Genomic DNA, 27,816 nt, shown 5'->3' with positions numbered 1-27,816 from the left:
GCCTTATGACACTCAGCCACAAGGACAGCCAATCGCATCCTACCCTACAACTCCAAGTATACCCTGGTATGTCCGTCGGACTTCAAACTGTGCGGCTCGCAAGTCAGCAATCCCCCCGCATCAGGTAGGCTTAGCACTCGCACTCGGTTCAAATGTTTCAGCTAGGCCACCCTTCCAGAACAGCGCCTACCAGCGGCTGAGAATTCCACCTCGAGGGCCTCAATGGGTGGTCAGAGACAGGGTTTGGACAGCCAAGAATAGGGCGAAGCCTTATGCACCTACGGAGTAGTGATGGCCAGCAGAATTACAGGGCTGAGTCAGATGTGTAATATGCCATGGAAAAGAGGAATATTTATAGGTTAACGTATAAAAGAGCATTTTTATTTATACAATGACGCTATCGCCGCTTGGTAGGAGAAAGTTACCGAGACTATAGTATTATTTAGCCGATATCACTACAAGCAATGTCCGCAAAATTTCAAACCAACGAACCCGCTATCGAAGGCACAACTCCACCTCAGGATATCACCAACCCAGAGGAATATGGTAAAAACACTGAAGAACTCTCCCGGGAGATATTGTACCATGTCCTCCACCAACTCGAAAACCAAGCTTCAAAACAACCCTCCATCCCCTCATCACCCAAACCCAACAGCGACGACCTCGAAGTATTCCGCTTCTTCGTCGTAACCATGATCGCAATCTCCGTCTTCGGCGCCTCAACATTCGCCGTCATAGTCGGAGAAATGACCGACCCTGCAGACCTTTATACAACCCCAACATTTACCCTCAAAACAGTCCGATTATTCCTCTCAGTATCATGGCTGTCGTTTGCAGTGTCTATTGCGCTAGCTGGTTATAGCGGGAGCTTTTTGGCGCTGATGCGACAACAGGCAAAGGGGGAGATTGATGAGGAGACGATAAGGAAGTGGACGCCGCTAGGGCTTGTTGTTTCTGCTGCGTTGCATTTACTCATTGTTACGGGGTTTTTGTTCATGGCGCTTAGTTTGGTGGCGTATGTTGGAGAGTTTGGATGGGTTATTGTTGGGTTTTCTGGGTTGATGTATGTTGTGGTTTTTTATTTGCTTGGTGCGCAGTTTCGCGCGTTGTGAACTGATATGACCAATGGGCAAGCTATCTAACAGCGTCATGGATACTCACGGTACCACTCTCAGAAGATTATTTTCATGACACGATACTTTAAGCTTCTGCCTGAAATGGATGCTCTCCACGATTGTGTATGGAGGTTGAAAATGAGGCTGACGAGCGAATCCCCCCAAGCCATCCAGCAGACCCTGCAAGATCGCCCTGCTGACAGCCGCCACCACGAAATCGAACAGCTGGTTGAGCTTTAACTCCTAAAGCGAGTTATATTCTCAGTCGAGACTTGTGGATGACAGCTAATATCAACGCACGGAATTTGACCTTGGCCAGCGGTAGAGAGGATGTGATGCGGCAAGGAACCCAAACAACCCATGGTATGGTGGGAAAGTATGACGAGGATGGTGTCTTTTAAAGAATAGTCAAATTCAAAACCACTCGAGTAAAGAAATCTCCTAGGCAGGATGCTTCAAAGAGCAAGCGTCCAGATACCGAGTAACATATACGGCGTCATCGTTTGACTGAGGCAGTCTCACTCAGTAATAAGAACATATGCGAGAACAGCGAAAATGCATTTGGAGAGAGAAGGATTAGTTTTAGTTGTGGTTTGAGATAATTACTGGGCTGAGAGAGTTCTGTGCAAATATGAAGTCTGGTTGATCTCAGATTACTATGTGGAAGGCTTCTCCTGTCGGAGCGACGTCCCGAGGCTCAAAGGGCCGCGTTTCAACGGTTCTATCTAGTCCTTATGACATATCTAGCAACTGCTTTTCAATCACTTGGATAGTTATAAATTTCTGAAATAATTGCTGAATAAAGCTAGCAACCAGTAGATTGATGGGGTATAAACTAAGATTCCTCAAGAAGAGGGACTAACTACACAGATAGACTATTCTGTTTCCCTATTCATGTAGCATGAGACACTAAGCTCTTACATGAACTTGTGGAAGAATCGGCGCCAAGCAGGCCAAGAAGCAACCTTGGCACGGTAAGCGTTGATCTCGTCCCAGTCATGCTCACGAAGACCAGTGTCAAGATCGATCTTATCAACTGTGAGCCACTGAGGCTTCTTCCAGAAGTAGCCAATGACCCAGAAGAGGAGCACGACAGGAATGGCAAGGCAGGCCTTGAAGAAGTCCTCGGCGTTACCGTAACCTGTCTTGCCTGGGGGGCAGACGGCGACAAAGATCTGCATGGCGAGAATAGCGAAGCAAAGGGCGAGACCCAGCCAAGAGCCGTAAACGCCACCAGCAGCCTTGAAGGGGATTTGGTCGAGGCTTCGGCCTTGCTTCTTCCAGGCGGAGCGGAAGCGGATGTGAGCCTACAGGATCAGGTCAGTAAAGTGGAACAACAAGACGGCTCAAGGGTGAAACTTACGTAGCAGATGGAGCCCCAAGTGAAGAGAGCAGCGAGGGCAGAGACAGCCAGGAGCCAGTCGAAAACGAGACTGCCGGATGAGGCGAGGACGATGTAGGCGAGGGCACCCCAGATGAGGTTGAAGCCGACGGAGACGAGAGGTCGTCCGGAACGATCGATGTATGTGAAGATCTTGGGGGCGTAATCTTGCTCAGCGAGGGCAGTCAGAGTACGGGAGCCACCATAGACGGCAGAGACACCGATGGAGACGACTGAAATGCAGATGACCAGGTTCATGAAGCTGTCGTAGCCCTTGAGGCCAGCGTCCTTGGCTGCGAGCACGAATGGAGAGGTACCGTCCTTGTAAGGGTTGGCGCTGTTGAGGAGACGCTCATCTGTGGAGCTGACGAGCATGCCGACGAGAGTGAGACCAATGATGTAGAAGCTATCGCACGTTAGCATGAGACGAGGAGAATTGAGTCTGGTGAAGCTTACAGGGTGATACGCCAGAAGACCTGCTTGATGGCACCGGGAAGGGCCTTGGCGGGGTTGCGAGACTCGGCAGCCGCGAGACCGACCAACTCAGTACCGGCGAAAGAGAAGGCAGCTGTAACAAAAACACCACAGAAACCTCGGGAGCCGTTCTGGAAGGCGCCGGGATCATACCAGAGCTTGGCACCCTGGTACGTATCGAAGTCGCCATTGGAGGGGCCACCACCGCAGATGAGGATGATGGCAACGATCATGAAGATGACAATGGCAGCGAGCTTGAAGACGGAACTCCAGAACTCTTCTTCAGCATAGCCGAGGGTACCAAAGATGTTAATGACAATGATGAATATCCAGAAGACGGTGATCCAGACAGCTTCGTTGATGTCTTTATTCCAGTATTGCACCGTGAACGAGACGACTGTTAATTCGAGCGGCAAGACGATGACCCATTGAAAGACCTAGAAATGTCAGTGTTTCGATTGCGCGATACGGGATCAGCGGTGCTCACGTAGTTCCAGCCCATGGCGAAACCCCAGGACGGATCGATGAAGCGAGTAGAGTAGGTGTAGAAACCACCAGAGACGGGATACATGACAGCGAGCTCACCGAGAGCGTGGACGACGTTGAAGATCATGACACCAGCGATGGAGAAGCAGAGAAACACGGCGCCGGGACCGCCCTTTGTGAGGGCACCGCCGGAGCCGACGAAGAAACCGGCGCCGATTGAACCTCCAATGGCGATCATGTGGAGATGGCGCTTCTTCATGGAGCGATCGAGTTCGACGACGCCAGTGCCGTAGTCACCTGCGGAAACAAAGTTAGGGGATTGATTGAGCGGCAGTGACGGGCAGTGCATGCGACTCACGGCGCTGGAAGGACTTGAGGTTCAGACCATTGCGGGTCATGAAATCGTCCTCGCGGAAATCATCGCGAACGCCCTCAACATCACCAGTGAAGGTATCCTTGGTATGCGCCTTGACATGATGGTCATGATCAGGCGACGGGGGCGTCGCGCTGCCGACGTCGATCTTTTCCTCCTTGGAGGTCATAGTCACAGAAGAAAAAGAAGAAGAGAAGCGTGTGAAGAGTTGTGAGGGAGAGGGGAATGAAACCTGACGAGCTTGGGGGGGAGAAGTAAGAGGGGGGAATGGCAGTGGTTTTTATCTCCGAGGAGCGGAGGCTTTTTGTGTTACAGGGAAGGGAAGCTACCTTACACAAACACAGGCGATGGCGAAAAGGGCAGGAGATTGGGAATTGGAATCCAGAAGGTGGTGGGAAAGTCGTGTAGCGTGCCAAGACAATGATAAGCATCGAGACGCGGAGGAAGAGGGAGAGAGAAGCTGCCAAGTAGTTCTAGACGAGGCAAATGGAGGGAGAGTGCTACATCCCCTCGAGCAAGGGTTGGGCGCTGTTCTGTTGGTGCATGCATCTTTCCAATATAATTGAAGCTGTTGGGTTGTATTTCTGCATGATCCCATGTCATGTCGTGTAAATAACCCCTACCTCAGCACATGTATTTTACTCTGTACAAAATGTTCAACTCCATTTCCCCAGGAAGCTTTGACAGTTAGCGAGTGAGTAGCCACTAACTGGGCTGATTTACAGTGATGACAGTGCCCCGCACTTCAGTGCACTACCCGACATCCGCTCACCAACTTCAGCATCAACATTTGAGTTTCAATTGACAGTAAATGCAACGCGTGATGCAACGGACATGATACTGAGAAGGGAAGGTGCAACGATCGATCTTCTCACTGGAGAATTGCACGGGTTGGGGTCCGTCTTGGCGCATTGCATGTCTTGGGTCTGATTTGGGGTTTCCTCTCTCTCACTCAGACTCACCATGCACAGGCTAAGCTACTAAGGTAGAGAGGTGGACCGTGGCGCTGGGAGGGAGGGCGAGCTAAACAACAAGCTTAAAATGTTTATCACGAGGTATGGGTGGGTATGACGCGCTGGCTTTTGTTTGCCTTGCCGCCTTCAATCGATCGTTTAATTAAGTGGCGAGCAATCATTCAGCAATGTTACACATGAGTTTGACCGTTGAAGCATTACAGTTACTCCAAACTCGCTTCCAAGATTGAGTCCTACGCCCAGCTTTTGCCGAGAAATCTGTCAAAAAATCCCGAACGCTTGGGGCCTCTGACACGCCAAGAGATTCTGTATCATCTTGAAAGGGAAGGAGATAAAAATGACATGAGGATGTTTATTCCCCAATCATCAGCTAAACTTGTCAAAGGTTGGTGGCTGGGTCAGCCAATTGTGCTGAGATGCATTATCTCCATCCTCATTGAGATTGGCCGTGCAAATCCGGGGATGCGATCGGGCAAAGTGGGAATTTATTACGTTAAATATTGCCAGAGGAACTGGGGCCGTTGATGTTTAAATTAGAGCCTGTGTTATTGGTTGGGCATTTGAGTCGGGATAAACACTCCTAAAGACAGTCTCACTTCTCATCGCCACGACTGCACGCATTCTTCACACTCAATGTCAAGTGAGATTCGCTCGAAACAAAAGATCATTCCATTCTCCAATCGTCTCCCTTATCTCTTGGCCAACTCCAACCCGGTAAGATTACAACCGTAATCTCTCTCTCGCACAAGCCCCAACCAACAGAACATGCACTTCTCCTCAGCGCCAAGACAGCCGAGTAGTCTTGGCAGTGATAAAAAACCAAGAATCGAACAAAAGCCCAAATTGACTCCCCCAAATGGGGAATGTCCCGTGGTAATCCCCAACACCGCAAACCAATAACAGCAAATCTTCGTTTCTTGGCGAACAGCTGGTCGGCCGCACGTAGACAAGCCACTCGCTGTAACACTAGCAAAAGGGCCCCAGGAATTCTGTCACTATGACAAACGGAAATCCCAGACTTGGGAATAATCTACGTCAGAGTCTGGGGAAGCTTTGCGGGGTAAACAAAGGACAGTGAAAATGGTAGTTAGGCGTGAGAGCGACACAGTAATGATATGGATAGAGAGGAGACAAGAGTCGCGGTCGAAATAAGAAAGCGCCGTAGCGGATCAGAGACATGGAAGGGGCCCTGCTGTCATCACTTAAAAAAATGCACGACTCTTTTACCTTTCGGAGACAACGTCCCCTTCTGGAACGGCAGTCAGAATCATACCACCCTTTCACGGCGTAGTAGTTTCACAGGGGGGATACAAAGGGTTGCAGCCGATAAGACCTCTCATTCGCTTTATCTAAAGCTGACTGCAAAAAAAAAAAAAAAAAGAAAAACCCCGGCTCAGCGAGGGAGCTAAGGTATTCTTAGCTCATGCGCCTTCTCGTCGTCTTCGAATGGTGACTCGGCGCGATGTTCTTCCAGCACCGTTTTGCCTCGCATCTGCGCCCAGACCGTTTTGTACACTGGCTTGGCGAATAGCGCGTCCATGTCTTCGAGGGTGATGCCTGTGATTATATGCATGTCAGTCACATTGTAGAATACGTCTAGAAGGATTTGTCACGCACCTTTTGTTTCGGGGACGAAGAACGTAGCCCATATTCCCATTAACACGAGGATCGAGCTGAAGAAGAAGTACGCGCCGTAGCCCAAGTCAGAGATCATGTAGGGCGTCGAGCGCGCGATGATGAAGGAGCCGAGCCATGTATCTGCTGTCGTTATGGCGACGCAGAGCATGCGGATGTCGAGGGGGAAGATCTCGGATGCGTATGTCCACGTGATGCCCTGCCATGTCGCACAGATGATGATGGCGTTGATGTACACGCACACGATGGCGAGGTATCCCCAGCCGTCGCGGTTCACAACACCAGCTGCGGCTGCGGCTGCGGGGTCTGCTTCCATCACGTACCCGCCGATATACCACATGGGAATACAGCCGAGTGCAGCACCCCAGACGAGACCCTTGCGACGACCGACTTTCTCAACGACCCAGAAGGTGAAGAGGACCATGCCGAGAGTCTTGGAGATGCCGTAGAAGCCAGTGGAGAAGAGCTTCAGTGACGTACCGGGGATACCCAGACTCTCAAAGATACGGGGTGCGTAGTAGGTGATGATGTTGACGCCTGTGAAACTCTGCAGAAACATGAGAGCCATGCCGATACCCATGCGGTTACGCACACCCTTTTGGAAAAGCTTCTTGAACTGCTGCTTCTTGCTCATCTTGTTCGTACTGCGCTCCTCAACCTGCGCACGAATATCACCCAGCTCCCTCCTAACATACTCATGGTCCGCAGGAAGACCCCTAATCTGCGCGAGGATCTTCTCCGCCGCTTCAAAGTGATCACCACGCGCCAACCATCTCGGCGATTCAGGACACCAAAGCATACCGAGCGCAAGACCCAATCCAGGGAGGAGCTGCACCGCCAGGGGCACAATCCACTGTGTTTTTGTGTTCACGTCGATGGTACGGTCAGTAGCGTAGTTGATCCAGAAACCAAGCATGCCGCCGCCCTGCGAGGCGATTTCGAAGATACCCACGAGACGGCCTCTGATTGATGGAGGGGCTGTTTCGCTGATGTACACGGGGACGGTGAGGGAGGAGGCGCCGAGGCCGAGACCGGCGACTGCTCTGCCGCCGTAGATCATGTTGAGGTTGCCGTTTGCAGCGGTCATGAGAGCGCCGCCGAGAAGGAAGACTAGGGCTGCGCCCATGATGGTCTTTCTACGACCCCATTTCTCGGCGATGGGGAAGGTGAACAGCGCACCGAAGAAACAGCCAGCCTGGAAGTGTCAGAGAAGAGACAAGAGAAGAGGGAGGGGATGTTACCTGAAAGGTGGAGACGATGTTTCCCTGGATGGTGTCGCGTTGGGTCTTTTCGACGAGGTCTAGGCCAAAGTCCCTCATGAAAGAGGTCAATGCCATGGTACCTATCTGGTCAACACGGGTTTGTTATATAGTACGGGTAAGTGGTACAAACCTCCAATAACAGAAGTATCATATCCGACTGCTCAAATCAGTACATCGCCTTTCAGCACAGCTTGTGAACTCACTGGCGAGGGCGGACATGCTAGCCACCGTGGCAATCAGGTGGATTCGCCAGTTCCGCACCTCAGGCGGATCATTGGTGCCCGACGCATGAGTATTCCAGCCCATAGATTATCGAAATGAACAAAGTTGTCAGTAAATATCAAGATGATAAGGTCAAGATTTGTTTGTCAAAGACAAAAGAAGCAAGCAAGTAGATAAACTGCAAAAGTATCTGTCTTCCCCTCTTCTGAGCACGGGGGCATTACGGCCTTTTTATCTTTGCCATGACGATATCTCTCTGTCTGGGGCTGGTCCCCCCGTTGGAAAAACAGCTCGGGGTCTATTTTGCTCCACGTTTTCCCCGTGGGGTAGGTATCATGGGTGCGAGTGTGGAGTTGCCAAGATTGGGATGAGGGGATGATCGAGGGTGTCGCTTTTCCGTGGTGATATTGCATTTCCGTGCGAGTTTTTGTTCATATGGGTTGCAGACGTTCTTATCATCTCACCATTTTCAATGATGTATGTGGAACGCCCTCGAGCACCACACTCAGAAAAAGGCTTTTCACAGATGTCAAATATCGACCCATTCGCTGTACAGAAGTTGTAATGTCTCTATCTTCGATATCCTTTCTCCCCGCCAAGTGCCTCAAACATAAGGGTCTTATTGCCGACTCTTGGAGATCTACCAACCGGCCCGCCATTCAGAGTTTAGCTCCCGACACAAGCTTCAAGCATAAATTTAAGCGTTACCGTCTCCACTCCAACACGATTGGTCGTCGGCGAACAGAACTATGCTCCGAGACGCACCTCTTCCCCGCCTGAATCAGTCGATTGCTTATGGCGAATACTACCCTGTGCTTTATCCTCTCACAGGGACTTTTACAAGCGTTTACTTGGCGCCAGTGAAGACCTTCGTAGATGAGTCTTTATGTGGACTAAGCTGCCTCCGCTGCCGGTCTTGGCCGTTGCTTATCATGAAGGGTCTTGTTATCCCCAACCTGCAGCCTGGTCTTCGTGTTGTACAACTGGTTAGTTTTACGCACCGAGATGACCTATTGGCTACACAGCCACCTGTTTGCTCGCGTGAGAAGTCATTCCTCGGGATAACTCGGATCCTGTCGTCTGAACCTAGCATGACTGCAACATAGATCTGTAACCGAACCCAGGATCATCATGTTGTCGTTACATCCCCGCACTCATGGCCCCATATCTCGAATAAGCTTAAATCACTTGGCGCCAGTAAACACCCCGAAGAAGGTCAACAACCTGGCTGAGCCTGTGGAGATAACTTCGGAGGATCGGCGTTTAAAGGAATTACCCCACGGGGATATCGTCGAACCGACGTTGGTAGTGTCTGATAGCTTCATGTTACGGGCGTAAACAGGCCTCAGTTGCGGAAATCAGTATCCGTCGTTAGTCATTCGTAGTCAAGTGGGTTGAGTGTGCTGCATGCTTGCATTAGTTGCAGGTTGTGAGCAAACGCACTGATATGGACCGCTCTTGACTTATGATAGAAACATCTTGTTTCTTGAATTCTCGGCGATCTCTTAGTTAGGTTCCTTTATGTGTCTTGCTCTCTGGATAGGTAATTCTTCGCAATGCCAGATGGGGCTAGTTCTGGTCGAGGGATCTAGCATTGATCAGAACAGCTTCCGTACCGAGGCCTCGTTAACCAATTTCTTCTCTTGGGTTTCTTCCCAGATGGATTTGACTAGGCTTTTGACCCTGCACAAAAGATCCCTCGTTGGGAGCTCTTTCTTTGACGCTTCTACGGCTCAAAACCTAGAAGATTTTCAAGACTTTGCCCATGGTGACAGACTGGTGAATACTTGTATGAGGCCCTACTTCTTACTCTATCTAGTTTCATTGTATGCTTTCGTCTTCTGTATTGTTCTTTCAAGGGAACAAGATGACAGGTCAAGCTGGCCTGGTATCGTAGGCTGGGCGTGAGGCCTGACACTTCACGTTATGGCATTCTTGTATTCGCTCGGTCAAAGAGAGTAGCTTGGCGAAAAGCTGTTCCCCTTGGTTACCTAACTCTTGTTGGCTCAAATCCAATTGTACAGAAATAATCACCAAGATTTCGTGAGGCAACGGATTAGGAGTGCAAACAAAGGATTGAGCCCTTGGCGGTCACAGGCGATAGTACGAAGGGTGAAATTCCTCTCATTCTAGCGTACTAGGTTTAGTCTGCCAGATCAACCCTTTAAACTGGTTCAACTTCATCATGTGTGACCAGCTCCAACAGTAATTAACTTCTGTTCGATTTGATCATGTCGCGCCTGATGGTGAAACAAGACCTCACGACCGACATAACAGCCAAAGCTCCAGCACCTTTGTATAATTACACAGCCTTTCCCGAGTGTGAGAGTAAACAATTTCTTTTTCTTACCCATTTCAGACTTGACATGCTTAGAGCCACCGTGTCTAGTTCACATAGACGTAGTAATAATATAATGGTGTGCGAAGATGGATCTGTGCCTAGGTAGCGAAAAGCATAAATGATGTCTATTCTTTTTGTCGTTTTTTCAATATTTTCCCTGCAACAAGTAACTTATCAAAACAAATCCAAACAACCTATATATAATACGAAGAAAACGGCTACCCCTGGTGAGTTTCGAGCAATTTAGTGATCTCAGTGTGCCCCTTTTTAACAGCTGGGTCCCGCGCGGTAATGCCTTTGCAACCCTCGGCATCAACCTCAGCCCCGTGTGCCAATAGCACTCGGACCACATCTTCATGTCCAAACTCAGATGCGACTGACAAAGGAGCCTGATGCATTATAGGATCAGAGGCTTTCGTGTCTGCCCCCTTCTTGAGGAGTAGCTGGACGACATCAAGGTATCCATTTGCCGAAGCTACATACAGCGCCGATTTGAATCCCGTAGCAGTGGCTTCGATATAGGCTCCATACTTTAGAAGCAGCTCTACGTTCGCCGGTCTGTTTTTGAAAGTCGCCCAGTGGAGTGGCGTTCTCAAAGTCTCATGGTCTATGGTCTCGAGATCTGGGTTGGCATCAAGGAGAAGCTGCAAGAGGTCTTCGTTTGTTGTTGAAGCTGCCAAAGATAGCGGGGTGTGATTCATATCATCGGCTGCGTTAACATCCGCACCTTTCAGGAGTAGTACCCGTGTAACGCCAGTGTGTCCGTTAGCAGCGGCCCAAGACAACGCCGTGCGCCCATATGGCTCATCTTTGACTTCTATCCGGGCACCATGATCCACAAGGCACTTGATAGCTTCTTCATGGCCTTCACGTGCTGCCCAGAGCAAGGGTGTATGTCCATCTGTATCGGCCAGTTCAACATCTGCCTGCCTGTCGAACAACTTGTGAATGGCCTCAACGTCGCCAGCTTGGGCAGCAAACGATAAGGCGGTTCGACCCGTATCATCCCGAAAGTCCACGTGGGTAACGTCTTTGGGAACCACTGGGTTTGGATCAAAGTCGACCGTTTTGTAAGGGACTTCATCTAGAGGAGGAACAGCCATCATAGACAGAGACTTTAATTCACTGGCAACATGGTTCAGGACCAAGCGTCGCACTTGATCTAGTTCATGTTAACCAGTTTCCAGCATCTTCTGTGCCTCTTCGGGGATTTTCTCGCAAAGAGGGCAGGCGAATTCGTCCCGATAAAAATGCTTCTGTTTCCTGGCAGAATAGGCACCAAGAGTGCGTGGATCAGGAGCCTTTAGATATTCTGGGTGAGGCTCAAGGATATGGCTGCGCCATTGATGTTCGAACTCAAAGACCATCGGGCTTTCATGGCCGAAATCGCAGTACCATGAGCGTGTATGGACTCTTTGCAACCACTCTTTTGAATGCTTGGATTCCATATGTTTTATCCAGTCTTTACGGTACGCAAATGACTTGAGAGCTTTTGCACACTCAGGGCTAAGGCAAGGATAGGGTTCGACGTGTTAGTTGATATGATGTATCCAGAATTCCAGCATGTCATCGTCGGATCGCCTTAGCACCATTTCCTTGGTGCAGAATGGGCACCGAACTCCATCTAGCCTGCGAAGGGTTTCGGGCCAGTTGGGCTTCAGTCGCGCTTGAATCTTGACAATATGGGGCAACGGAGGATACTCGGACAAATTGTCTTGTAGATCAGTGGGAGTGTCCCAAGGCCATAATGCTGGTGTTGGTAGTTTGCCTTGCAAGATAATGAGACGCTTTTTGACAACCGACTCCACCAACTGGTCGCATAAAGCTTGGCGTGCAGCTGGAAATCTATCACGAATCAAGCGCGAGGTCTTTTGTCGAAAACCTATGTCTTTGTCACCTGGAATAGTCGTGAGCGACAACTCGGTTTGTTGAGCAGAGGATGTTTCAATTTCGGCAGCCATGAGGTTTAGCTGATCCATAGCAGACTTTGCGGCGCATGCAGCATCTTGCCAGGTCAACCAAAAGGCATCCTTTGTACCCTAAGAGGAGGAATTCTCGATCTCTGATGTGGCTGTGACTGTTTTCCAGTAACGAAATTAATTTCATGCTTCAAGCGAGCGGTGGAAGGCGGAGTAAAAGAACTTACTGCGGTTCAGGTTTGCCAAAACCACTTCTAACAATTCAACGATCATGTCAGAGACATGGTTCATCCCAATGAGCTTTTCATCGAGCGAGTTCATCAGTGTCAGTGCTTCGGTATTCTTGACCCAGTACATAAGCTGTTGCGAAGCCCGAGAATGTTAAACGGCGAGCGCTTTCCCTTTCCCAAGGGCGTTGCTCCATCGTCTGGATAGATCACGCGTTTGAGGAGTTCTTGGTCATCAATCTCCTCGATTTGACTAAGGCGAGCGATGCATTTGTAAGCGATGGTGTAGATTGGCATAGGCATGACCGTGTCTGTATAGTCGCTTGTTTCGTCCATGGTGTCGTGTTTGACTTGAGTGAGCAGCGAGGCAGAGATGCGAGACAGAGATGCAAATTATGGACGCCGATTCAGGTTTATATCGTTGATAGGCGGTAAACAAATTGATGAGGGGCGCAGTTGATTGAAAGGGCACAAGAATTCCTTTGTGAAACACGAGGGATGTGTTGGGGATTGACAAAGCTGTGTAACAAGAGTGTAGGAATTCGAGTGGCCCCGAGTCGAGGGCAACAAAGCCCTGATCAAAGATATTCGCAGAAAGAAAGAAAACCTGCTCAGAACTGGCGTTTTACTAATTCGGGCGTTCTTTGTTAACTGTACCTCTTCTGTCGAGCCTATTGCAATTGTATCGCAGTGCCCAGCACAATGTCGGAGACGTCCCGCTCCACCGTGGCTGAGAAGTGGAAAGTGCTACACGCTGTCCTCCCAGTGTTCTATTCTGCTTCGTTGGAACCAATCGATGGCGGTGTGAATCACGGCGATTCAGGCGCCATGGGCGACGTTGACAGTGTCCACCTTCAGCATTCAATCACGGCTCTTAGGACGGATCTTAAACTCAATATGTTAAGACAAGGTCACATTGGCACTCAATGGCTAATACGAAGTGACATAGACTTGGAGAGCCTTGCAGGTGGCCTTCAAATGCTTTTCGAAGTCATGGAGAATTTATTCAATGAGGACTTTTATGCCTGGCCGAGATATGAGGTAATCACCTTGCTCACGAACTGGCGATCATTGAAACCCTCTGCTAACGTAATACTGATTATTACAAGGTCCACATTGCCTCAGCTGATGGGAACCCGAACCTAAGGAAATATCCAAGACTGATGTTACTTTGGGAAACTCTTCAGATGCACGAGATTGGACACAGAGGTACCAATGACCAATCCTACGTTACCTGGAGGCAGAGATATAGTCTTGACTCAGTGCGAGAGCTGTCCAGACTTAAATCCTTCCCCAGGGATTACGAACGACTCAAAATGCTGCGCAAAAATTTCAGTCACTTTCGATTAGAGATGGACAATATTACAGGTCAACGTATCCCAAGATACAGACCCGAGGTCAGAATAAATCCCTTCACAACTCTAGACGCACAAACCATTCAACAAGCTCACGGGATTGCCGCTGCGTGCGAGTCACTTTTCATACAGATAGCGGCCAGTAACGCATACGGAAATCATCACGGAGCGAAGCTTCACCTCCCTGGCTTCAAGATGGATCAGCTCAAGTTGGACATCAGCACATTTCAGGGAACTGACATGGTCCCCGCCGTCTTCACAAGGTAAGTCGCTTCCGCGCACACAGTAATGTCTCTGCAAGGTCTAACGATGGGGAAGATCCTTCGACCGCCCTCCAAATGTAACGTTTGACCCCGGAGATATCTTCTTCCTCGAGTCTTCCAACCTAAAGCGCTCTGGTATATTGCATTTTGCATTCAATGAAGACTTCATATGGATTCAGAATGCCGGAGGGGAAGTTCCGTCACCAAGCAGTTCTGTAGGTGAAGAAACTCTTGATCTCCATCTTGGCAACTTGTATACCTTTCCGCCTATGCACCGCAGGATGACTTCTGTTCTTTTCGCGGCTTCAATGTTCCAATTAAGCGACACGCCCTGGATTGACCCGCGTCTTGACCTCGCACGGGCTTTCCTGCCGATGCCCATCGACGAAGACCTCCAACAGTGGTATCCCAGGATCTATTGCAATTTGGAATTGGGTCAAACCACGTCGCCACAGAGCGACAATATCGCCGCCCTCGGCGTGCTACTCATGCAATTAGAGGCTGCTCGCAAGTCCGAATGGTTGCCCGACGCCGACGAGGACTGGCTTACTGGGCAACGATCCAATCAAATTTCCGCTTGTTTCGAATGCTAAGGGACGTGAGATTGAAAGGCCATGTCAGCGATGGCTATCGTCAAATTGCTAGAGATTGTCTCGAATTTGATGGCTTGGTTGATGACCTCGAGCATCCAGAAATTGGTGTACAGAGGAAAGCACTAACTATCATTTACAAATGCATCTTGGGACCTCTGTATGAGCAAGCCACTAGCCACTTTGGGGACTTGAAAGATAACTTCAATGGCGTAATTGGGTGTGAACCCTTTTCCGTCCCAACAGCGGGAAGTCACTTAGCAACGGCGAAAAGCATAACCCTCTTCGACGATGAGGATTCAGGACCAAGTGAGGAGAAGAAGTAAGGCATTGCACCCCAAAAAAAGCACAGTGACTTTTGCTAAACAAATCTACTCCGATAGGAAGATGTCTAGAGAATTTCGCGAAAACCTCGAGGCTTTTTTCAAGTACATCGGGGTGATTGGGCAAGAAAAACCACAAATGGGGCAGATAGCCCCCCCAAGATACGAATTGCTGTTCTGGATTCAGGTGTTAATGTGAATGACTTCGCGATTCACTATGGTATCGAGCAGCGTCCAATCAACTACGAGAAAAGCAAAACCTTTGTCCACCCAAACGAAAAAGGCGCAGACAACTGGCGGAAAGACACTTGCGGTCATGGGACACACGTCACCGAACTCCTTCTTGAAACAGCGCCCGCGGCTGAGATCTTTGTTGGCAAGATCAGCACTGACAAGGTAATCAACCAAGAATACATGCCAGGAATTGCAGAGGTGAGTTGTCCGTTCAGCCGAAACACCTGGCTGTGCCTTGTGAAACTCCGATGCTGACATGTCTGCGCAGGCAATCACCTGGGCTGCGAATGAATGCGACGCTGATATTATTTCACTGTCCTTCGGGTATGAGGATCACGACGAGCTGATTGAACAGGCGCTGAAGAATGCAATTTCTAAAGGCAAGCTCATCGTTGCTGCAGCGTCCAACAACGGAGGCTTGAAAGGGCGGTCCAGGCCTGCGCGCCGAGAGGGTGTACTGTGTATTCACGCCACAGACGGCAAAGGAAACAGTGGTGACATGAACCCTTCATCCCTGGAGAGAGGCGATAATTTTGCCACCCTCGGTGTCAGCGTCTGTTTCTACAATGCCCAAGGGGATCTTTGGAAGTCGGGTACCTCGTTCGCAACACCTATCGCAGTTGGGTTCGCAGCAGCAGTCCTCGAGTTTGCCAGGTATAGAGAGACCATTGGCTTCCCCATCAAGCGGGGCAACCTCTTGCGGGAGAAGAGGGGTATGGAGGCTGTTTTCAGAGTGATGGCTCAGAAAAGGCATGGGTACGACTTCATCCATCCCTTTCGAATCTGGGGGGATAAGCACTGTAACTTGGCACAATTGTCAACAACCTGGAGGAATATTTTTTCCATTGAACCAGGGGCTCAATAACGTGGTTCCCATTCCTGATGAGCAACGCTACTACGATATGACTTCTGATACCCTTGCGGATGTTCAACACTCTCGTGATGGTCAAGGAGGCCTACTTGTCAGCGCACTCGATGGCATCATTGGCGGCAATGCCAGTCTCCACCGGGGAAGACACGACGGCGACGTATACAGAATCGACAACGTGGAAACTACCCACTTCTACCCGGAGGACGACTACTATGAGAAGTGCCTTCAGCTTCACCAAGTGGAGAGATTCAACAAGAAGTTCAAGTACAAAAAGCCCATCTATCTTATCACGGGGCTGAAGGTTGCCCACCGTGCATCCATCACTATGGGAAGTGGCCGCCAGACCGGGGGCAATACAGAGGCCAACGTTCAAGTTCCCACAGTGCCCGTCGACCTGGAAGTTGGGGCTCAGGCTGGAGCATCCTCTAGCTCTGAGGTTGTGTCTTCCTTCACTAAACCTGACGCCTTCATTCTTGCCATCCAAGTCCGAAAGATCTACCACAAACGCGCGTTCCTTTCCGGCGAAACCAAGCTTGTGACGGAAACGGTGGTCAAAGGCGCTGTCCTCGTCGACGATGATGACATTGAGGACAAGGACGACGAAGCTGAGGTGGTCGGCTATGAGCTTCATGATCTGGATGAAGAAGACTTGAAAGGTCTCACTCTTCTGAAGGGCGAGGATGGGGATGAGGCTTAGGTTCTTCATGTCAGCGAGCTTAATGCTTGGCTTCGAGACACCATGAGGAGCTACTAGACAGGAGATAGCACTAGATTGAATACACAAGGATACGGGCAATCATGTCAAATTTCCACTCGCTTTGAGGTGACACCATGAGAGAAGGCTATTTTGAACGATTTCACCCGTCACATCTGATCAAGAGTGCTTGATTTGTTTGAGGGTTAACGTGCGCAGCAGCTTCATGCCCAGAGCTCATCTCTTCTACCAAGTACGTCTCCTGTGAAGGCGAGCGCGGCCGTGCCAGCCAACGAGCCGCTGTTGTGATCACCCGCCAAGGTCTCAAGAGGGCCCAAGTTGATGCATCGGTTATCATGGACCCTTTGCAAAGGAATCATGGACTGGAGCATCAACCTTCGGCTGGGCGCATGGAATGGCTGGACACTATCGGCAGGGTATTGGTAATCGATCGGCATGTCAAGGCGCTGAAGGGCCACGTATCGCCAATGGGTATATTATCGACGACGGTTCGGTCCTGGGATACGACGTGTCGGGATAAAGTCCTAGAGTCTCGGACCATCGGGGTGCGATGATTCGCCAGCTGTCTGGGAGAGAGTCTGGGGAGTTTTCAGCTGAGGACGGGACAAGAGCCTGTGGCAGGGATTACTCACCGACAATCATCCCAATGCGTTTCTCTGTCCTGAGATGCGCGCGGTGTTGCCTAGTGACACTCTGCGGCTCAAGACGGCACGAGAGCCCTGATACCCTCCCTACGTTCGTAGGCCTGACGTGTCGGAAGCTGGGTATAGCGCCAGCTATTGCCGCAGATGCAACGATAAGGTCGAGACGAATAAATGGTTGATGAAGGGGCGGGTGATTCTGACTATATCGAATGCATTCGCCAGGCGTACCAGTTCCCGATCAGGACTTCAACGCGTGGCGCGCTGCCTGCTTCAAAATGTTGCCATCGGTCGCGAGAACAGAGAAGGATCTCAGCGCAAAGAGAAAACTGGCCCCGCACTGAGTCGATGACATATGGTACGAAGAGACGCCAATCATGATCAATCTTGTGTGGCACAAGTTTATCAGGCTGTCAGAATTCATATTCGCTTATGCAAATACGAGTGACAATTGAGGCAGTCATTGTCACATATCAACATGAAAAGCTCTTGAGACGGGAAACCGCTGGGGGTAGAACATATGGCCTTGGTCCAGACTTTGATGATATCCAATAAATCGGCGTCAATAAGTTCGCGGATCACAAGCAGTGAAAACGGCTGAATGTTCTTTGAGCGTCCAACTAGACGCCCTTCCCCTCAAAGGCCTTTACCTGTCTGCCTGTACAGTGTTGGCTTACGCTGAAATGGCCATTGCAGATGGATGGTTTCACAATACACACCTGCAACTATACCTGGCGCGTGGTATGCCTCTTGGCCTCGCGGTTACTCTCAAAGCGCGAAAGCCGAATTTCGCGGGAGTCTGTTTGCCTTTGTTTCAGCCACCGGATGTCACGACCTGGGCTATGCAAGAGTTCTGTACGATTTCATCCTTGCCTTGATATCTTTGTAGTTAGTCCAGTAGTCCATTCGGGACAGGGTAATGACATCCTTCGCGGAAGCCTTGTTTCATAATTTCCGATGGCAAGGAGATGAACTCCATGTTCGCCAATGAGGGCTGGATCTGGGCCGCATCCAAACACCGACACGATCGAGATAGAATGCCGATCATATGCTGACTTAAGAACCTAATCGAATATATTCCGATCGCCGCACCATGAAAAAGCTCACAGCACACACCCAGTTGAGACTTGTGGCTGAGAGCATATTCCGGCACAGAGAACCTAGCACACCCAGTGTGAGTATTTTCGGGTATTATCGTGGATCGAAATTTGACATATCAAATAGGCAAGCTGGTACAACCACACAACTCCAGAGTCTCAACCTCTTGAAATCTAGATTGACTGTTTGTACCTTCTACGGGTCTAACCAATAAGAGCACGGTAGCCAAAACAGCATCAGTTGGAGTGGCTGAGAGCGTATTCTGGGAGAGAGAACCTAGGAGCGGCTAAGCCTCTTTCTTCTTGCCGTTCTCTCCCCCGTAAGCCCCATTCTCTTCACCTGAGGCTAAGGCACAGCAGTTCACAGACTAGCGCTATAGGGGCCGCTTGGGTGACTCCAGCCTGGCGAAGTATCGAGCACTGCTGTGTCAGGTCACGAGACGAGAAGTCTTTGCACATCGACGTCATTGGCAATGATGTTACAATATGCTAATCCGCTGATTACAGCCTCCTACATGGACTCTGTACCAGAATACCGAGATCACAACTCCCAATTGTTTTGTTCTAGCCGCATATAAACTACAAGACCTTGATGCTGATAGCTAGCTATCATCCCAGGCGAGGCAAACGCCTCCGCCAACCTGGACCCCATGGTCTTCTTCAATTGCCTCCCGCTGTGCTTGTTCTTGCTATGCCTGTTATTCTTCTTGGAGCTATCTTTAGGAAGGGAATTTTGTTCTTATAGGAGCTTTACTCAATCTCAATAGAAGGAATCTCATGACTGCCCTCTAAGGGCCGTCCACCCGGCTTGCCTTCGGGGACCCTGCTACTGGCCTCCTCAAACCGAGGCCAGCCCAATCTGTCGCCTGTCCTCGGAAGAATCTTCTTCCGGCTGACCTGATTGAGCCGGTGCTAACGTAGATCTTCTGGATTTAGATGCTAAGAATAGAGCCGGCCAGTTTGGCAACGGAAGACACATCCTTTGAGTTAAGAGACTGCCTCAGCTTGCACCCTAACTTACAGGCCAACAGGCTCTGCGGTGCTGGTAATTTTGATGACCATTTGTGTTAGCTCATGTAATTCTGGAGCGAGCAGTTGAACAAAGTCTCCCAAAGACAAGCCCCATGTTCCAGGCATTCATTACGAGCAGTTTCGAAGACCCAAGCTATTTGTACTAGTTCAATTTATTCGCCACGAGTCTCAGAACAGATCCAATTCAGAGAACAAGCAATGAAGTGTCCGGTTTTGATCTTTCCAGAGCTTTAGTTCCACCATTGTTCACAGCAGGGTTGCCAGTTCGTTCAGGACATCAAGTCTCGACCCAGAGTGTGCCATAACTTAACCTGATACTATGTTCAGAGGCAATACATTCTTGTGATATATAAAGCGAGTTCTTTCTCCCATTTCAGTTAAAACAACCATCCTCAATTCATATCAATCTCTCAACAGCATAAATCTCAATTGGTGCTCACTTTCTATTTATCTATCTTACAGTTGATTCGGGACCTACACGCGACCATGGACGAAGTTCACCATACCGAAACGGCTCTTCCGATGCCTATTTATACCATCACTCGCCAATGCCTCCTCTGCTTTACACGTATCGAGGAGAGCAATGACAAGCTCTTCCTCCAAATGATCCGCTCGAGCGAAACTGTGCCGCTCTTAGAGGATGGAAATCGCAGCATCAAGCTTGACTTTCCAGCGCTACGCCAAAACTTCTTGTATTGGATTGGAACTACAGGTGCCCTGAAGCTATCGCCCTCCCTTGATGAGAAGCTCAAAGGGCGTGATCGTATATCCGCAGAGGTGTTGGATTGGTTAAATGTGATTTTGAAAAATCTGAATCGCAGTAAGTTCTATTCTCTCCCTACACCACTGGCTTGGATATTCAACTAACTTTAAACAGTCACAGACAAACCTCATCCAGATACAACGCCCCCAAAATACACGCAGAAGGACAATTGGCCTATGTGGAGGGATTTGGTGTTGACCATAGGGTCCGCTCTAGATCATCTACGCCAGTGTGCCATCGAAATCGCACATTTCTCAGCTCAACAGCCCATTGTGATGGGGAAGAACGGATCATTCCGCAGGGATATTATCGCCCTTATTCGAGATCGATTTCCGGCTGCGCGTCAAGCCTTATGCAGGGAGCTGGGAGAATCAATCGCGAAAAGACGAGAGCTTGTATTACAGGGCGCATACCCTAACCTTCCGCTGCTCGCTAGCACGAGCAGCGTGTTTACTCTCAGTCCTCCGTATGATTCTATCGAGTACCCTCCCTTGCCTAAGGTATCAGAATTTGAAACCTTGGTAGGCCTTGGCTTGGACACAGTCCCTCAAAAGCTGCCAGGAATCCAGTGCCCCTTTTGCTACTGCGAGTTGGTGCTGGAAAAGCCTGAAGATGATATACTTGCACTATGGAGACATCATGTCGACGAGCACATCCAGCCGTACACATGTATCTTCCCTGGTTGTGAGAAGCCTACGAAGTACTTTATGCACCGTGAAGAATGGGCAACACATATGGGAAACTTTCATGATTGGTCACGAAAAGCCAATGCCTGCACGTGGTGGCAATGCGATACTGGCCATGAAACCCCTATAATCTTCGAGTTCAGATCACAGTGGTTGAATCATGTGCGGGATTGTCACCCGGAACTTTCGTGGTTCGCCTCCGATCAGGGAAGACGCGAAAGAGAGAGGTATTTTTCTCGTGACAGCTTGGTATGCCCCCTATGCGACCAGATTCCTGAAGACGCGAAACGGATAATGGAGGCAGGCCAATACCTCGACTACGACGAACGTATGTGCGTCTGGGACCATATTGCCGATCATTTCAAGTCTCTATCCATGATGGCCATTCCTTCTATTGGAGACCCCGCTTGCGAAGCGGCCAAACAAAACCAAAAGCTAGCTATTGAAGCCAAGGCCTCACGCTGGACGCTTGGGAGGGCGGAGGAGTCCAGATTACTGCCCCGCGCTGCCCCTTCCGTGGCCTTGGATAACCTTGTGGAGGTCACTGAGATACTCACCGCCAATGGGCCAGACATCGCGTTGATTAATCGAAGGGGAATTTTATCCCTGTATAGCGCGGCCGAGCTAGGCCTTAAGGCTGCTGTCAAGCTTCTCGTAGACAGCGGTGCTCGATTAGAGGCTAGAGATAGTACATGTGACCGAACTTCATTGGCTTTGGCGTCTGAAGTAGGTCATACTAGCGTGGTAAAGATATTATGTATGAACGGTGCGGACCCTAGTGCTGTATCCGGGAAAGGGAGGCAAACTCCGTTATCCCTGGCAGCAATCAATGGACACGAAGATACTATACGGGTTCTTATCGATGCCGGTTCAGATATGGAGGCCCAAACCGCGTTTTTCAACAAAACTCCACTCCATTGGGCAGTTTTCAAGCACCGTGTAGAGTGCACAAGGCTACTCCTACAGCGTGGCGCTCAGGTCAATGCCAAGGATACGATGATCGGGACCGCATTGTGCCATTCTGCTGGGGAGGGGCACTTGGATATTGTCAAGTTGCTTCTCGAGCATGGCGCAGACACAGAGCTTACTTCCGGCCGTGAGGAAGCTCCTTTATCGTTAGCAGCTCAGCGTGGTCATGTGGATGTGGTGCGGTTACTGCTAGCCTATGGGGCCAATATTGATGCAAAGAACTTGGATGGCAAGACAGCACTAGATGTGGTCCGAGGAGATTACTCCAAGCGCATCACGTATGACGAGGTCCTAGAGGTGCTCAAGTCTACTAGGTGCGGACTTGTACCTTATAGAAGTCGTGTTTGAAGGAAGCTGATTAAAAGACCAAAATTATAACAAAAAAATAATAGATTTCATGTTCCATATAACTCGGATTGAGTAGCGATCACAGAATTTGAGTGACTAGCCTCAATTGTGACTAACAGATCTGGTCCAGAGATATTTATATTCACGGGCTTTCGTCATGATCGAGCATCACTCATACGGAAAGCTGCTTTCTACTCACGCGTACTGATAAGCTACCCAGAGAAAGAAGCGATTTATGGAAGTAGGGGAGCAGATATATATAGGGCCTGGCCAGAATGGGGGTAGCGGAGATCTGTAATGGCCGGGAAGTTGTTTAAACCATGCTGGAGACTACTGGTAACAGTGGTAAGGCCGGCTTCGACTTTTAGCTCATTTCTGCTTATGCGGTCTCGACTAACAAGTACATATATCCATATTCCTCCAGTTGCAAGTCAATATCAAGCAGTCATCACCTCATGCCGCGAAAAAGACGAAGTTAACTCACAAGTGAGTCGCATGATGTAACCATCAGATGCCAGATCTATCAATTCAAAATAATACTCTACTGAACTAGAACTGAACTTGCGAACCTGGCCTGCTATTTCGCATGAGGTCTTGAGTCGTGGTTGTATGGAGAGTCAACAACATGACGGATGCACTCATTGGCTTCCGGGCCTGGTCTATAGCCGATCACGCGGACGATAAGTCATGGCCCACGACGTGGACAGCAATATCTCGGAGAGCAATACCCCCAGAGATAGTACCGCTAATTAGAATTTCGGGCCAGGTGATACAGTTGGCTGTGGAGTAGACTTCACCCAGGGTGGGTTGTTCTCTATTCTCAATACATAGGTCGTTGATACGTCAGGACTTCCCTACGTAACCTCCTGTAACTAATTTAGATAACAGCTACTCCGATGAGAAGATAATTCAAGAAAAGTTGTACCCTGAAGTCAGTCATGAATGTAATTCCTGCAAAGTCCAGATGATCTTCGGCAATGCCAAGTGCTTATCGCAAAGAGCAAGAGCAGAGCTCGCTCAACCTCTCACGGGAAGACCGTCGGTGCTGATCTTTGAGAAATGGCGGAACCGTTTCCATCTGTATATGCGACGAATTTCTTTTGTTAGTGTGGAAAGAGATTGCTATGTCAACACTTCCAGTGGTAGACGGCCTTGTATAAGCTGTTGGGCAGTCTTTCTGCGACAATATGATCATTATCTTTCTTCAACATCTTTGGCTACTTCCATGGTCGCGATCACTTAATAACACAAATTCCGCCAGTGTCTTGTTTGCTTAAAACAACTTCTGGAACGGTCACGCTTCCAATCACACGTAATATAGAACCGTGCGGGTCGCGTTCTTGGTAACTTGGGATGATTCCCTATGGTCTCTCACTTCATGGAAAATAAGGAAGCTCGACGCGGGAATAGTACTCGAGACAATCACAAGTTGGTTTGCAATGCCTGAGAAGACTGCGCTGCAATCGTCAATTGACAGGCATTCTTGTCAATCATGATAAGTTGACAGCAAGAAACGTAGACTGGCGGACCAGGCGTGATATCGTTGTTTATGTACATCTTACATTAAACTCCAATACACAATTATCCCCTAAATAAGGCCCGACAAATACTGGTATTGATTTCCTCTGGTGGCCGACAAATGCTATGGTGATAGCAGCTTGACATGCCGTTCACCTGAGCATCCGAAAGCTCCCGCAATTCTCTCACTTTTGACTTGAGTAACGCTTGTTCTCCGTAGGACTCCTCTATCTTGTGCTGCTGGCACAGATGCAAAAGCATGACCTGTTCCTTGAGATGATAAATGTTATTAGAAAACACAACCGCGGAATTCGTGGTTCTGGCCACCTGCACTGCGGCCCCCTCGATTTGAGCTAGTCCGTGCAGTATTTTGTGAAGATGATGCTCTATAAAGAACAGCCATTTCCTGGCTTCTACTGTCTCATTGATTTGATTTGTAGCGTCCTGGATCTCTTGGCTTATGTCCTCTGTATCTGACAAGTCAGACTCTGCCACGGATAAGTCAGACTCTGTCACTGATCGCGTTGACGATTCATGGCGCGACGAGTTACAGTCCTGTGTGCAATCAGCTACATTGAACTTAGAAGCAGTAAGTGAGAACTTACAGAACCTACGTCGATCTCATGAGATATGTCTATCATATCTCCGTGATCCATCGCTGAATCATTTGCGAAAGGAAGGACAGCATTGGTCTCCGATGTGGGAAAGTGGAGATCAATGGCCTGCTGAATTCTTGATGATAAAGCGTCGGCGCTGCTCTGAGGCGATAATTGCAAATGTGAAATAGGAGATATTGGGTTTGTTGGAGCGGTAGCGGATGACATGACTGCAGGCTGTGCTAGGGGTTTTAGGCGCGGGTAGGAGGGATATGGGAGGATCTCCGCTGCTTTTCTTTTCCTACTTGCGCTGCCTGACGTTGGAGTACGAAGAAACCCCATCGGAGTATTGGACAAGAGCGGTGTTGACATATTTTAAAGTAGGAAGGATAATTAGCTGGTGGTCCTGAAACTCGACTTTTCCGAGTAAGTTTGGTGTTACTTATAAGAGATGTCAATGCCTTGTTCTATTCTGAGTTGCATGAACTGCTCCGAGAGCTGGTCATCTGGAGACGGGCGCACATTTCACGAGTGGTGAACCATGACCAATCATACTGGCAAGACTGAGCACAGTGACAGATCGGCGCTCTGAGACATAACAGCTAGTACAACTTGGGAGCCGTGTCTTAGCCACTAGAACGGAAATAACTGGTATAGCGACATTTTTCGACCTGCCAGGCCTGCATCTAGACTTGGGCAAAGCAGCAGTCCCCTACATATCTAAAACCTCATGAACCTCGGAGGGATGTGCAACGATTGTAAGCGCAGGTAGCCTATACGTACGGAGGATTTAGTATTTAGGACATGCAGTCCTGAAGTAGTATATAATATATCAGCGTACTGGCTAGTGTTGAACCCCAATCGAACTTTTACTTTAGTCAAACTTCAGCTTCTGTATCTCGTTTCTGTCCCAGTTGCCATAGTCTGGAACGCAGAGTATTATGAGCTATATATAAACAAGTATGAGTATCACTGCAACCCTACCATCTTACAGTTATGCAAGGAATTTGATATAAGGGCAGTTGAGCGTAGGGCTAGCCGTATCTCGATATTTGTGGCGAAAGTGTATTCTGAGACACGGCTCGGTCATGCCGCCAAAAGAGACTATGTCACCGGCCCGTGTCCCAGCTCGGGGACTGGACCCTTTCGGGCCCGGGCCCAGCCACTATCCCATCTCGATTTAGCGAGTGTTTCTTCTTGGCAGATTTCCTTCTCTTTTATAGGTTCAAAGTCTTCTTGCGTTCATGCCGGCAGTAGACACATGGAAAATAACGTGGCCTCTGTCTTGTAGTCCCTAGCGATTTTTGGGTGACATCTCGCTTGTTTTAGCCACTTGCGGAAAGGGGGACTTACACTAGCGGCCCCTGGTAGCCTGCAAACAGCTTTCTTAACTCTTGCATACTGAAGTTCGCCGGTATCAGATCTTTGTCTGGTCAACAACATACAGTAGTATCGAGGATCCGCCCAGCCATCTATATCAGCAGACCCACCCCAATCGCAAACTATTCCGCAAATATCGGAGTATTATATGTAAAACCATGCAAAATATTAAGTCCTAAAATGGCAAGACCGTTGAGTGTCAGATTTTGCAAGGTTGTGAAATTCTCCGTAGAGAGACTTACTCATAGTAATAAGCGAAGGGCACGACACGAACCCGGGAATATCACCTACACCATCGCTAAGGGTAGCCAATGACCAGCGGCCTGGCCCGCGGAGACCCTTACGCTTTCAGAAGAGATTGTCAGACCCTCCGATACCAAGATCATCGATAAACAATCGCCGAGGCATCGACCCCATTGACATTGCCACTAGTAGGTAATAATCATTTCAGCAATACCATAGCTTCTACATTGATAAATCAGAGCTATCACTTTATAGAAAGATCTTTTTTACATCTCAAGGCATAGATATGCTTCCAGTCAAGATTGGCTTACTATGAGCATTCTGACCCATAACTCTGGGGTATCATGTTTAGCTCCGCATCAAATATTGACTATTCGTGGTTCCCGTGTCTAGCCCTTATGGGAAGCATTTTAGTAGACCTTGGGGTTCTGCTGAAAGTCGCCAAGGGACCAGTATAGAGCTGAACCCGAACATAGCCCCTCTGGAAACGGTAGGATAAGCTAAATAAGCCCAAGGGAGAAAGGAGACGTCCTTACCTGGTCTAGAATCCAGTAAATCTCGGCAAGCTTCCCTAGGACCTTTTGCTACTAAGAGTAGGGGTCCTAAGCCTCCTTGCCTCCCCGTTACCGGGTTATGGTCTATGTGGCTTTCCGACCGTTATTTACACTTTGTGACACGTCAATGGCCTTGGAAAAGCTCCTTGCACGCTATTGACTTCCTGGGGTCCGTTACAGATGAGATTCTCTGGCAGCCTTGCCAGTTAAAACAGGAAGATTATGTCTGCCTAGTACGAAGCGCCGAGGTGAACACATTGCTAGAAACCAGAAAGGTTATCTTGCAACCCGGCAAGAGAGGTTTGGCTAAAAGATTCTCTCAATCAGCTTTGTTCTTGCATATTTTTACATCGGCCCCCGTTGCCCTTCTGAGACCTCAAGCTTTTCGCCCTGCATGTAGGAAATATTGACAAGAAGCCATCGCTACGATGGACTAGAAAACTTGGTTTAATGATACGATCCATCGGTATGATCGTCGGTTCAACGATCTCAGGTGCATGTGTATGAACGTCGAGATCACTTTTGCATTCTTGCTAAGCGTAAAAGAACCTTGCTCAGCCGATGAAAGCCTGGGTACATTGATTCTTTCAATTGAAAAATTATAGTTAACGTCAATAGGCACTTTAAACATAACTAATGCTTATTGTCATTCTCCTGTTCGCGGCAAAACAAGTCTCCTCACTAATATCACCCTTATCCTTATGATCTGGCCCTTATCTTTGTCTCTATGTTATTGTTCTAAGTAAGACCAAATTTGATCTGAAGATTGCTTCAGTCTTTCTACTCTCAGCTGCCATAAATATCGGCGGAGATGCCAGGCACGGAGAGGGCCGGGACATACAGACAATTCAGTACGACAGCATTTCCAAGTTTAGATTCTACATCTGGCTCCTAAATGGCATATACTTTACCCAAGCGTTTTACTCATGGCATCTATCCTCTTCTTTTACCTCCACACCTTTCCCAGTATCGCGCCTAGTCTTATATGAGGCAGCTTCGATGCGCTATTCTCACGCTTCTTTATATTTCTGGAAAGCTCTTTGATGGCTGCAAGCCCAACTTCGCGATCGAACAAGCAATTTATCGAAATGCATGACGACGTAGTTTACAGCGCCCGATTAGCCAGAGCCCTTTGCTAACTTTGAACAGAACCCGAGACTTCACTGCCACTCATTACACAGCTCCTTTTACGGAAGTGTCTTCCATCGACATAAGGCCCTCCAGGTCTA

General features: G+C 49.0%; 7 protein-coding genes across 7 annotated transcripts; 3 read left to right on the top strand and 4 right to left on the bottom strand.

The window, feature by feature from the left end:
- Positions 1–464: 464 nt before the first annotated feature.
- On the top strand, positions 465–1,112 carry FTJAE_2312 (uncharacterized protein; the record flags this gene model as incomplete). Its single annotated transcript, XM_037348494.1, has 1 exon — positions 465–1,112. The coding sequence occupies one exon, from the start codon at positions 465–467 to the stop codon at positions 1,110–1,112; it is 648 nt and encodes a 215-aa protein (XP_037210564.1).
- A 920-nt stretch (positions 1,113–2,032) lies between these two features.
- Positions 2,033–3,998, bottom strand: FTJAE_2311 (amino acid permease NAAP1; the record flags this gene model as incomplete). The annotated part of the gene is made up of 5 exons (XM_037348493.1): positions 2,033–2,422; positions 2,479–2,902; positions 2,953–3,407; positions 3,458–3,753; positions 3,815–3,998. The coding sequence occupies 5 exons, from the start codon at positions 3,996–3,998 to the stop codon at positions 2,033–2,035; spliced, it is 1,749 nt and encodes a 582-aa protein (XP_037210563.1).
- Positions 3,999–6,208: 2,210 nt separating this feature from the next.
- On the bottom strand, positions 6,209–8,006 carry FTJAE_2310 (quinate permease; the record flags this gene model as incomplete). The annotated part of the gene is made up of 5 exons (XM_037348492.1): positions 6,209–6,360; positions 6,421–7,633; positions 7,680–7,780; positions 7,831–7,857; positions 7,904–8,006. 5 exons carry the CDS (start codon positions 8,004–8,006, stop codon positions 6,209–6,211), a joined length of 1,596 nt encoding a protein of 531 aa, XP_037210562.1.
- Positions 8,007–10,481: 2,475 nt separating this feature from the next.
- Positions 10,482–11,366, bottom strand: FTJAE_2309 (ankyrin repeat; the record flags this gene model as incomplete). The annotated part of the gene is made up of 1 exon (XM_037348490.1): positions 10,482–11,366. One exon carries the CDS (start codon positions 11,364–11,366, stop codon positions 10,482–10,484), a length of 885 nt encoding a protein of 294 aa, XP_037210561.1.
- A 429-nt stretch (positions 11,367–11,795) lies between these two features.
- FTJAE_2308 (ankyrin repeat) lies at positions 11,796–12,745 on the bottom strand (the record flags this gene model as incomplete). The annotated part of the gene is made up of 2 exons (XM_037348489.1): positions 11,796–12,268; positions 12,538–12,745. The coding sequence occupies 2 exons, from the start codon at positions 12,743–12,745 to the stop codon at positions 11,796–11,798; spliced, it is 681 nt and encodes a 226-aa protein (XP_037210560.1).
- A 366-nt stretch (positions 12,746–13,111) lies between these two features.
- On the top strand, positions 13,112–16,742 carry FTJAE_2307 (uncharacterized protein; the record flags this gene model as incomplete). The annotated part of the gene is made up of 6 exons (XM_037348488.1): positions 13,112–13,450; positions 13,519–14,027; positions 14,083–14,606; positions 15,128–15,372; positions 15,443–15,907; positions 16,029–16,742. 6 exons carry the CDS (start codon positions 13,112–13,114, stop codon positions 16,740–16,742), a joined length of 2,796 nt encoding a protein of 931 aa, XP_037210559.1.
- Positions 16,743–20,016: 3,274 nt separating this feature from the next.
- On the top strand, positions 20,017–22,664 carry FTJAE_2306 (ankyrin repeat; the record flags this gene model as incomplete). Its single annotated transcript, XM_037348487.1, has 3 exons — positions 20,017–20,350; positions 20,408–22,262; positions 22,640–22,664. The coding sequence occupies 3 exons, from the start codon at positions 20,017–20,019 to the stop codon at positions 22,662–22,664; spliced, it is 2,214 nt and encodes a 737-aa protein (XP_037210558.1).
- Between the last annotated feature and the right edge of the window lie 5,152 nt (positions 22,665–27,816).

The sequence above is a fragment of the Fusarium tjaetaba genome, assembly GCF_013396195.1.
Source record: "Fusarium tjaetaba strain NRRL 66243 chromosome Unknown NRRL66243_c0000041, whole genome shotgun sequence".
NCBI classification, from domain to species: domain Eukaryota; kingdom Fungi; phylum Ascomycota; class Sordariomycetes; order Hypocreales; family Nectriaceae; genus Fusarium; species Fusarium tjaetaba.
This window is presented reverse-complemented; position numbering and strand designations above follow the sequence as displayed.